General features: G+C 31.2%; 1 protein-coding gene across 1 annotated transcript; it reads right to left on the reverse strand.

Moving 5' to 3' along the window:
* Nucleotides 1-318: 318 nt before the first annotated feature.
* Nucleotides 319-10258, reverse strand: LOC131634700 (MADS-box protein EJ2-like). The gene is made up of 8 exons (XM_058905334.1): nt 9809-10258; nt 8613-8691; nt 8415-8473; nt 8219-8318; nt 4220-4261; nt 4088-4129; nt 3878-3969; nt 319-687 (listed from the first exon to the last, which is right to left on the reverse strand). The coding sequence occupies exons 1-8, from the start codon at nt 9991-9993 to the stop codon at nt 600-602; spliced, it is 687 nt and encodes a 228-aa protein (XP_058761317.1). The 5' UTR covers nt 9994-10258; the 3' UTR covers nt 319-599.
* Between the last annotated feature and the right edge of the window lie 899 nt (nt 10259-11157).

Consider the following 11157-nt stretch of genomic DNA (forward strand, 5'->3'; position numbering starts at 1 on the left):
AAAGATAAAAGACACCTTCCAAGATTCTTAGTCCTAAGTTTGTGAACAGAATACAAAACCAAAAAAGGCCCGCCCAGCCCAGCATATATATGTCACACAAGATGAAGGTGAATTCCCTATCATCATCGTAATAAAAATCAAATACGTGGCCTAAAGTCCTTTTGTCTTTTTATTAAAAAGAAGAAATAATAATACACATTTATTCTTTTGGCCACAAAAATAATTTGGAAAATAACAATATGGAAAAGGTGAATATAATAAAAGGTGAATATAGCCTTTGAACCTTATTATATTAGCATATAATATATTCTTATCTCATGAATAAATAAAAGCTTACACGTTTAGAATAATTTGATCAATATACGAATATCATTATGCAACGTTGTTGGTTCACAAGTTTTCATGACAAACAAGTCGCCATTTTTATTTACATAAGCATTAATTAATAATGATTAAACAAAGCATTTTTCTTTTTGTTTTTGGCACAATCAATCATTTTCTTTTTCTTTATGTAAACTTTGATAAATAATGCTAGAAATATTCGTTACCATATCCTTTAAATTAATCTTTACTTTATGGTACCATAATTCAATGTGTCATCAAAGCATCCAGCCAGTGGCGTATCCATTCATACTTAAGGAGGAAGCTCCAACGTTTACATCATCAGAAGAACCCACCATATTGTATCTGCATATTTAATCAATTAAACAATCACTATAAACCATATTACCAAAATAAATAAAGAAGGGAAATTTCTATTTTATGAAAAATAACATGGTAAAGTATCTTTTTATGCTTTACAAAATTTTTAAATTTTAATTTTATGAAGCTAGTTCCTAGTGTTAAAGAATTATTCTGTTAGAGAAAGGGGAATACTCTATTCTTTATTGATGTGGAAGGATTCTTATATACAAGAAAGTTATCTTACTTGCTAAACAAGTAACTTCTATAAGTGGATAACTAACTTCAACTAACTAACACAAAGTTAGTAACCAACTAATTCAAAGTCTAGCAAACACTTCCCTAATATGAAAATACAGAAAAAATTAGATTAAAAATTATTTACTAATTGTTTTTTAATCCACATGCTCTAAGTCTTGTCATCTAGTGCAAAAGGAATCCAACTTTAAAGGTTTTGTCATCTTGTTAGATTTCTTAGGAAGTGAAACCTAACATTAATATGTTTATATCTTCTATGCATATTGAATTTTCGATAGCTTTATGGTAGAGTTGTTGTCACACATTATAACTATGTTATGTTCCTGAGTTTGTCCAAGTTGATGTAGAATATTTCTAAGCCACATGTCTTGACAAGCACGTGAGGCTGCTACTACAAATTCAGCTTCAGGGGTAGATAGAGTAACTATGAGTTGTTTCTTTGAAGATCGATAAATTGATCCTGAACCAACCATGAACACATAGTCTGAAGTGATTTTCCCGTCATCTCTATCTTCTACATAGCCTGTATATGACCAGCCTTGTAGCTCTAGCATGTCACTTCTCTTGTATAGGAGACCAAGGTCAGTTCCCTTTAAGTATCAACGAGCTTTTCTTGGGACATCCAGATGATCCTCAGTTGGTCTTTCCATATACCTAGCCACCATGCACACTAGATAGGCTAGATCAGTTCCTGTTGCAAGCACGTACATCAAGCATCCTGCCATTTGCTTGTAATTTGGTGCATCAATAGGCTTACCATGCTTATGCTTCGTTAGTCTACACACACCTTGTTGCATTGATCCATGCCAAATCTTATAAAGATCACTTTGGCATTCTTCTATTGATGTATGAAGATTCTTGCATTTTCCTAATTTTCCTCCACCCCTAGGAAATAACTCATCCTTCCCATATCTGTTATGGCATATTTCTTTTTCATTGATTCCTTGAAACATTCACACATGTCATCATTATTGCTAGTGTAAATCAAGTCATATATAAACAGACTGATAATTCGGATGTTGCCTCCATTATGCTCTACAAACAAGGTATGTTCATGATGACACTTTTCAAATTTTCATTACATAAGTAGGATTCAATTTTGTTGTATCAGGCCCTTGGTGCTTGCCTAAGGCCATAAAGAGCTTTCCTTAATTTATAGATATTTTCTCTTCCTCCTTTCTCATAGCCTAATGGTTGATCAACATAAACATCTTCAAGAAATTCACCATGCAGGAATGCGCATTTAACATCAAGTTAGTAAACTTCCCAATTCTTTACAAGCTGCAAGAGCTAGAATAGCACTAATAATGTCCGATCTTGTCATATGAGCAAAAAATTCATTGTAGTCTATTCTATATTCTTACGTTATGCTTCTCAACCTATCCATTTTCATTACACTTTCTCTAGTAAATCCACTTCACACAAATCTTCTTAACTCTTGATGGTAAGTTGACTAGCTCCCATGTGTCATTCTTCTCAATAGAATAACTCTCTTGATCTGGCCTTTCTTCACTTTTCATGTTTGACCGCTTCAACATACGTGAGAGGATCATTGCCATTACACAACACAACAAGGTTTTGCAATTGCTCTTCTTCTTCCCATTCAAAGTCTGTTACATAATCATCTAGGTAACCTGGTCTTTTCTTTTTCCTTAAAGGAGGCTCTTCGTCTTCAGTTGCACTTTCTTCACAGTTTCTACATTGTTCCTTTCATCTTAAGGAACTTTGTCAATGTGAATTTCTTTATCTGTTGAGTCATCATTAGATTTATTGTTTGTTCTTCACTATCAACATTGCTAGTTGATTCCGCATTCTTCTTCTTGTGACTCTTATCCCACTCTTAGGTTATGTTTGCGAGTTTGGAGGGGAGGGGAAGGTTTCCGAAAACGAAATTTTAAAAAATTATAGAAAAATATTTGACATTTTTTGAAAAAATGATTTTGTTTAGAATGATAAAAGAGTCATTATCATTGCTAAATTTTTAATTTTCAAAATAGTATAACAACCTAAAAGATATTTGGAAAATTTATGGAAGCCATCCAAAACCCTCAATACAGTTTTTTAGTTCCCCCTTTTATGGGGTTTTTGGTGTTATGAATAAAATCAAACCCTCCAAAACCCTCCTATCCAAAATCTTTTTATTCTTTTCACCTAATTCTTCCTATTTTCCAAAGCCTTCATCTCCTTTCTCATCTAAACTTGCAAAGAGAGTCTTAACCTTTTGGTTCCTCTTTGAGGAATCCGCCATGAAAAGAGCTTGATTGATGCAACAAAGAGAGATGAAGATAATGGAATCACCAAAATTTTCGCCCAAAATCAAAGCATTGGGTTTTTTATTTATCTCAAAAACAGAATCTTTAGGAGGGATTCCTGATACCAACTGTTAGAGGAAGGAGAATATTCTATTCTTTATTAATATGAATGGTCCTTATATAGAAGAGTTAGGTACTTGGTAACTTCCATAAGTTGATAACTAACTTCAACTAACTAACACAAAGTTAGTAAACAATTAATACAAAATTTAATATATGTCGTACATAGTTTGTCTTGATTGTTAAATTTAAAATAATTTTGTTCATATTTATTTAAAACACTAAAAAAATAACTTTTGGAAAATAAGTTTAAAATTTAATTTCTACATCCAAAATTTTGTTACTTTTACCATAAACTTTTGAAATTAAAAGGAATTTATATTTAATTTATTTCATGTAAAAAAATTAAATTAAAAAAAAATTATAATGTTCAAAATGTATCTTCTAATACAGTATTCCAAACTATATATTGATTTAATAGCTGAAATTAAAACTGCTTACAAAATAATTTTGTAAGAAATTAAAATTAAAATTTTATGGAAATAAAAATTGAAAATTTTATAAGAAATAAAAAACTTAACTCATACTCATATTATAAGGTATAGTTATGAATAGTTTGAGCTTACCCAATTTGCAAGTTGGAATTCACTCCGTGAAAAAATCCTTCTGATTGAGGATGGTGAACGTAATGGATATTAGACTCATTACTTTCTTCCAACTGTTTCAAAATAGAATTGTCAGAAACAACATCACAGCCTAACACTTAAGCATATAACTTTGTTGTTCTTTTTTTAGCATTTGTTGAAAATTGCATTTGGTTTTGAAATAGATGTTACCTTACTTCTTAGTGCATGATTAGTTTCAACAAGCACTGTTTCCTGCATTTGAATAAGCCAATGTTACATAAAAAACATGAAAAAGTTTCTGATTTTCACTTATTCAAGTATGAAAAAGGAATACACATATACCCGGTTGTGAAGATCAGCTAGTTGATCAAGCATGAATTGAGTCTGAAAGATTCCAACATTTTACTATTAATACTTAGAACATGGCATCATACATCATAGAACATGGGAAGAAACACCACAATAAAATGTTATTGTAGAGAGAAAGAAAACATGTTTTGAGATTGTCAAAAATCAAAAAGTCGAAAAGTAAACATGTTTTGAGATTGTCAAAAATCAAAAAGTTGAAAAGTAATCTGGTTCGTGCGATTTACGGGTATCGGGTTCAATCGATTCGGTTCATTGATTCATTCATTAATATTAGAATATTTTATATTAATTTAGAGATCATATAAATTAATATAAAAAAATATTATAAGTTATTTATAATATTATAAAAGATATATATTTATAATGTGCTATAAAGATATATATATTTATAATATATCTTTTATTCTAACAATTAAGGAGATATCTTTTGGGATTTGTTATGGATTTGTTGGATTTTTGCTATTATAAATATGTATCTCTTATGTTATTATAGTGTTAGAGTTTACAACAACAAGGAGAGTAAGGGTTTAATGGCATAACATAGGGTTTTGCCTATTCTGAAGAGAAACCTTAGAAAGGCAAGGGTTTTTGGAAACACACTTGATAGAAAATAGGGTTAATTTTTGGGTGCCTTCAGGGTTGTTCTTGGGAACGTAAAGGCAAAGACTATTTTATTGTAACTCATGTGAAAACTTTTGTAACAACTTTCTGAGTATAAGAAGAGCTGCTCTCTCTCCCATAGTAGATCGTTTGGTCGAACTGAATAAACAAACCTTCGTCTTTTTCTCGTCTTATTCTGTTATATTATATGTGTATGAATTATTATTGTTGTAGACTATTTATTTTGATTGCTACTATTCTTTGCCTCATAAATTGATATTGAATTTTGTCGTAGTTCATAACAAGATTCACAACAAAGTTTTTAGTGCTTAAAACTGCATTGACATTTTCGGCCAAACTTTTGGGCAAAAGATTTATAGACAAAAAAACCCATCTGTATTTTTTAAAGAATGTTGATATATACTCAATTTTGTGAGGAGATTTTACAACATTTTGATTTTACTCAAGCCAATAATCCAGAAAGATATCTTGGAGCTAACCTTGCACCAAGAAGGAATTTGAGAGGGCATTTTAATCATATTGGTAACAAAATTCAAAGTAAGTGGAGTTGTTGAAAACAATAATGTTTAAGATTTTTAGATAGGGTCACTCTCTCTAAATCAATTCTTAGCATGATTCCCTATTACCATATGCAATATGCTAAGATACCCAAGATCATACGTGATAGGATTGACAAAATTCTGCATTGTTTTGTGTGGGGTGATTCTGATCAAGGGAAGACAGCTCGTCTAATTAATTGGGAGGTTTGTTGTATGCTTAAGCTTGATTGGGGAATTGGTCTTCGACAAACACATCATATGAATGGTGTTTTTGTAATGAAGATGCTTTGGAACTTGATTAAGAATCTGGACAACCTTTGGTATAGAGCCCTTCAAAGTAAATATGGTGTAATATTGACCTTACTACTAATATTAGTACGCAGTCTTACGATTCTTCTCTATAGAAAGCTTTGACAAGTATTTGGCACGAGTTTTATTACCATTTGATTTGGTAAATAGGGGATGGGCGTAGTACTAATTTTTGGCTATACAATTGATCTTCTAATAATGGAGTACAATTATCTATAAGCAATCAGGCCTACATGGATACTACTCTTTCAATTTGGAATACTCTTCTTTAGGTGATCTAAACATTAAGCTCCTTATGAACAAATTGTCAGTTGACATTGTTAGTCGAATTATTTCTCTTTCGGTGCCTATAAATGTTGGTGATCCTGACACAATTAGGTTGGGAGGAACCAACACCTATCATTTCACAGTACAAAATGTTTATTCTTTGATGTATTAAAACTATGTGGTAGTGGAGGGTGATTGGAAGACCATTTGGAGATGGCATAGTCCATATCGCACTGAAACATTTATTTGATTGCTTACTCATTAGCGCATTCTAACTATAAAAGGAGTGAAGGGGTGTTGGTATCTGTAACACCCGATGTCGAAGAAGGCGAGGGGTGGTTGCACCGCATGTAACACCTGACGCCGAAAAGGCATAGGGTGGTCGCCACGTCGGAATGAGAGGAATCCTGAGGCCGTGCAGGTATGTGACTGCATGGTTGAATGAAAGCTTATAAGGATTGATGAGTATTATCTATACCAACAAGATGCATCTTCTTTTAGGTAGCCCGTTCCATAAGAACTCCACAGTTAAGCTTGCTTGACTTAGAGCAACTCTGGGATGGGTGACCTTCTGGGAAGCTTTCCAGAAAGCGTGCGAGTGAGGTCAAAGCACACTGAAAAGACTCGTGTTGGTTTCTGAGGTTAGTCGATCATTCCGAAAGCAGTCTGGGTGTTATAAATGGTATTAGAGCCTGACCTCTCCTAGTACGAACAAAAATGTCTTCGAATATTGATGGTGCTTGTAGGGATAGAGAAGAAACTTTTGGGTTAGCGGACTTTCTCACGATTCAAATGATAGATAGGCTAAATGCTACCCTATGAAAATTGGAGCTTGTGATGACTTACATGCAGAGATGCGAGGTTTATATTTGGGACTGAATATTGCCTTGGACAGAACATTATTCTCATTTTAAAGTGGAGATTGACGCCAAGATTTGAATTGACAAGATCTCAAAAAATTGCAAAATTAATGGTACTATTCATATTCTAGTTTGTCGGATTTAGAAATTGTTGAACTTGAGGTGAAATGTGAAAATCAATCATATTTGGCGTGAAGGAAATAGAGTGTTGATTGACTTGCAAACTTTAGCATTTCTATGAATCATTTGAATTTGTTATTTTTAGAATCTCCTACGAGACATCTCTAAAAGATTCTTTTTTATGTCTTATTTGAGATTTGCATGCCTAGGAATGTTCAAAGATCATAATTTGTTTTATTTTCTTGAGTGTTGCCCTCTTTTGTACTAAAAAAAAGTAGAAATACAAAAAGAGATAGAAAATCAACACAAGAAGTGCATAATAAGCCCACCAAAGAAAACAAAAGCGAAAAAGAGATTAAAAAATATTAGAAGCTCGAGGATCCAAAGTTACCACCAAAATAATCAGGCTAGAACTCGGGAAAAAGTGAATCACCATAAAAAAGGCAGCCTCAGGAAAGTGAATCACCATAAACAAGGCAGCCTCATCTAAGCGCAACTTAGAATCATACCCCCAAAATAACATAGAAGACACTTGCATCGCTATTGATGTACACAAAGAAAAGTCCGCAAGCCAATTATAGAAAGAATAAGAATACTCTTACGACCTACTGGGATATCTTACGGACAGTCTAATCTAAGTGCAACTTAGAATCACACCCTCAAAATAATTAGAAGACACACTTGCATCGCTATTGGTGTATACAAAGAAGAGTCTGCAAGCCAACTATAGAAAGAACAAGAATACTCTAGTGACCTACCGGGATATCATTTTCAAGCTAGCGACGTACACTTATCTTTCATGTCCTCCACTTCAATTAACGAACATGTAAATATATGATTATTTTAGGTTTTCCAAATAGTCCACACCACCGACTTCCTAACCATCGAAAAATCATATACCAGAGGGTTGCAGAAGAACAAGTGACAAACAAGATCTCTAATTAAGCTGGAATAGACCCCTTACCATCATCATCCAAGTGTTGTTGAATGTATATTTTATCCAAGTGCTATTGAATGTATATTTTTATTTTTTATTAATTTAATAATAAGACAAACTCTCTTTTATTCAACAATTATTAAGTCTCTTAAAGTGTGTGAATAAATAAATTCGAAAGTTAAAATTACTTGTACATCATATATAAACATGCCTAGTATGTGAAAATTAGCAATGACTAAATTTAACATGCCTAGTATATAAACATGCCTACTTGTACATCAGAAAGTCAATAGTTGAACTTGAAATTGAACAATGTTACCTTTTTTGATCTTATACTCTTAAGTGCTGTCTCTAATTGATTCTCAATCTGCTGGAGTTCATTTGTATTCATTTGTGCAATATCTTCTCCAAGAAGGTTCCTACACATTAACTCACTATTTATCAAAACACTCAACATATACCTATGAACTTAGAATAATAAAGTATACTATAGGTAGAATATTCAAGTGCACCACCTTTGTGAACGTTGTAAGATTTCTACATTGGCTTTTAATCTCACATATTCCTGGTAATTCTGCCAAGTAACATATTTGTTATTACATTATCCATATAGTATTATTAAATAGTAAAATTATAGGTAAAAAAGTGAAAAATTCTATGAAAAACAAAAAAAAATTATATATATTTAAAAGTGTAACAAAAGATATACATACCTGAGCATCATTGGCTTGTTGATTGGTCTCTAGTGCACTGTAACTGTACTTGTGGTACTTCTCCAAAGTTTTCATCATGCTATAACACAAGTAAAAAAAACTAAACTCTAGTAATGCTATTATAACATTGGTTCAATAAATTTTCATTAAAGGGTAGTATTAACCAATAGTTATATCTCTTTCAATAAAAGACAAAAAGAAAAACTTGCTACACAACATAACAAAACAGTTTCTGCAGATAGAAATTAATGTTTTATCTTTTGGTATCTGTTATGAATCAAACCAGTTAGTTATTCCCCAACGGTTTTAAGGATAGAAGCTGATTTACTTTATTTACAGCCTTTAGAACAAAAGATACCATTTCTCTCTCTGAACAATCCTTAAACTGCAATGCAAATCCAAAGTAAAAAACAGGTTTGCATTGCAAATCAAACATCACATCATCACTGACACCATATCACAACAGTATAAGTAAATCTTACCAATAACTATATTCTTAATCACATGTAACTTTTTTAATAAAGTTGAATAAATACTCCTAAGATAATTCAGATTCTAACTTGCTGTATTTAATATTTCTGCACAGATACTGACTGAATTGATTTAAAAAAATAAAAACAAAATTACTAATATATCTGATGATTATTAGGGTTAGCTCATGGTTAAATACTCATCAACATAAATACCCATTTAAAACAAGTTTTAAAGAATTTATGAAGCAAATTCATAAATTTTGCTAGTTGATATAATTATTTAACAAAAAAATAATTAATAAATCTTACACTCTTTTACATTCTAGAGATATGAAGTTGCCCTAGTTAATAATCTATGTTAAAATAAAACTAACAATGCTTTTTCAAAACAAATATTTAAAAGATTCCTTTCCTCTTTTACACTGCTTAAGATCTTCACATGATCATAAGGGTTGAAACTAAATGAGTAAAAATTAATATTATTGAAGCAGGAAATAAAGAGAAAATTAAAGATCTGAAAAAAAATTATATATATTTGGAGAGAAAATGGATCCAATTTTTTTTTTCTCTTTTTTCAGAACTATATGCTAAACTGTTGAAAACTCATGTTTAGGACATAGTTATAAATATGTACTTTGTATCAATCAACAAATAGTTGTTAACTTGAGGAAAATAAGCATTAAATCACAGATCTTGCATACAAAAAAGTGATAAGAGTTATACCAGGAGGTACTGCTGAACTCATAGAGTTTGCCACGGTTAGAGAAGATGATGAGAGCAACTTCAGCATCACAAAGGACTGAAAGCTCATAAGCTTTCTTGAGAACACCATTTCTTCTCTTAGCAAAAGTGACTTGTCTGTTAATTTTGTTCTCTATCCTCTTTAGTTCAACTCTCCCTCTTCCCATTTTTGTTCTCTCTCTTTCCTGTACTGGTTAAGAGATGAGAATGCTTTCTTAAATGGTTTCTTTGTTTAGGTTACAAAAAGATAAAACAATAGTGCCAACAGAACAAGAGTAGAAAAATATATGGGAAAAAAAGTTGCTTAATCAGCTTAATGAAAGATATCTAGGTTTATAACACCTGAAACTAAGCTAACTATAACACCTGAATTTGTAATATAAGTGCTTGAGTTTTTTACTTTTTGATTGGATTTCAGTTACGCTTGAATAGCAAATAATGTAGAGTTAGTAGCTAGGTTATGTACTCTGTCGTCAGCATCAACTTTAATACTGGTCCACATCAACAAGACAAAAGAGATATTAGCTGGCTATTCTTTAAAATCAGAAGTGGAGATCTAACCATTGAGGCTTTCTATGATTTAATTGGTTATTTTATTGACTCAAAGTTGACTTGGATAATTAATATAAAAAGTATATTCAAAAAAATTGAACAAAAACATCTATTTTTAAAGTGTTTTTTTTTCTTTTATAAATTTATTTATTTATAAATATTAGTAACAATTTATTTATAATCGTTAAATTCTAAAAAAATATAAAGAAATGTTGTTACATAATAATAATATCATATTTATGATAAAACTTTCAATAAATAAATGATCGATGTAAAATTTGGTGTGCCATTTTTTTTTTACAATAATACAATTTATTCCCTTAGTTGTATAATAAAATCGAGCACACTACAGTATTTTAACCCTACGATAACGTTTAATTTTTAGGAGATAAAATAATAGTTCTTGTAGACTATAATAGAAAACGAATTTTATTTTCTGTTGCGGTAGAGTGTATATTTTTGCAAATCATATGCCACGACTAGATATCGTTCGTGCAGATGACAAAGAGAACGAGTTTTATTAGCAACATGTTATAACCGTTCTCATATTATTTTATTTTTAATAAAATATTTATTTTATGAGAAAATTCTATATATTGGTTAAAATAATTTTTTTAAGTAAAAAGTCATTTTGTTGGAAAACTAAAGTAATATTAGTCACCCCCCTTCTTCAACGCGAAAAAATTACTGCAACGCTAAAATAAAAAAATTAAAAGTGAAAAATTAGAGTGCTAGAAGTGAAAATTCTTCCTCCCAAATTCATCGAAACCCCAATTGTA

Source organism: Vicia villosa, linkage group LG1 (genome assembly GCF_029867415.1).
Source record: "Vicia villosa cultivar HV-30 ecotype Madison, WI linkage group LG1, Vvil1.0, whole genome shotgun sequence".
In the NCBI taxonomy this organism is placed as follows: Eukaryota; Viridiplantae; Streptophyta; class Magnoliopsida; order Fabales; family Fabaceae; genus Vicia; species Vicia villosa.

What these genes read in the sequence shown, in the direction of transcription:
- LOC131634700 (XM_058905334.1), bottom strand. Translation starts at nt 9,993, where the DNA reads ATGGGAAGAGGGAGAGTTGAACTAAAGAGGATAGAGAACAAAATTAAC. An exon ending in GAGTTCAGCAGTACCTCCTG is followed by an intron (nt 8,692 to 9,808) that starts GTATAACTCTTA and finishes CTTGTGTTATAG; the next exon opens with CATGATGAAAACTTTGGAGA. An exon ending in AATTCCAACTTGCAAATTGG is followed by an intron (nt 688 to 3,877) that starts GTAAGCTCAAAC and finishes TTAAATATGCAG; the next exon opens with ATACAATATGGTGGGTTCTT.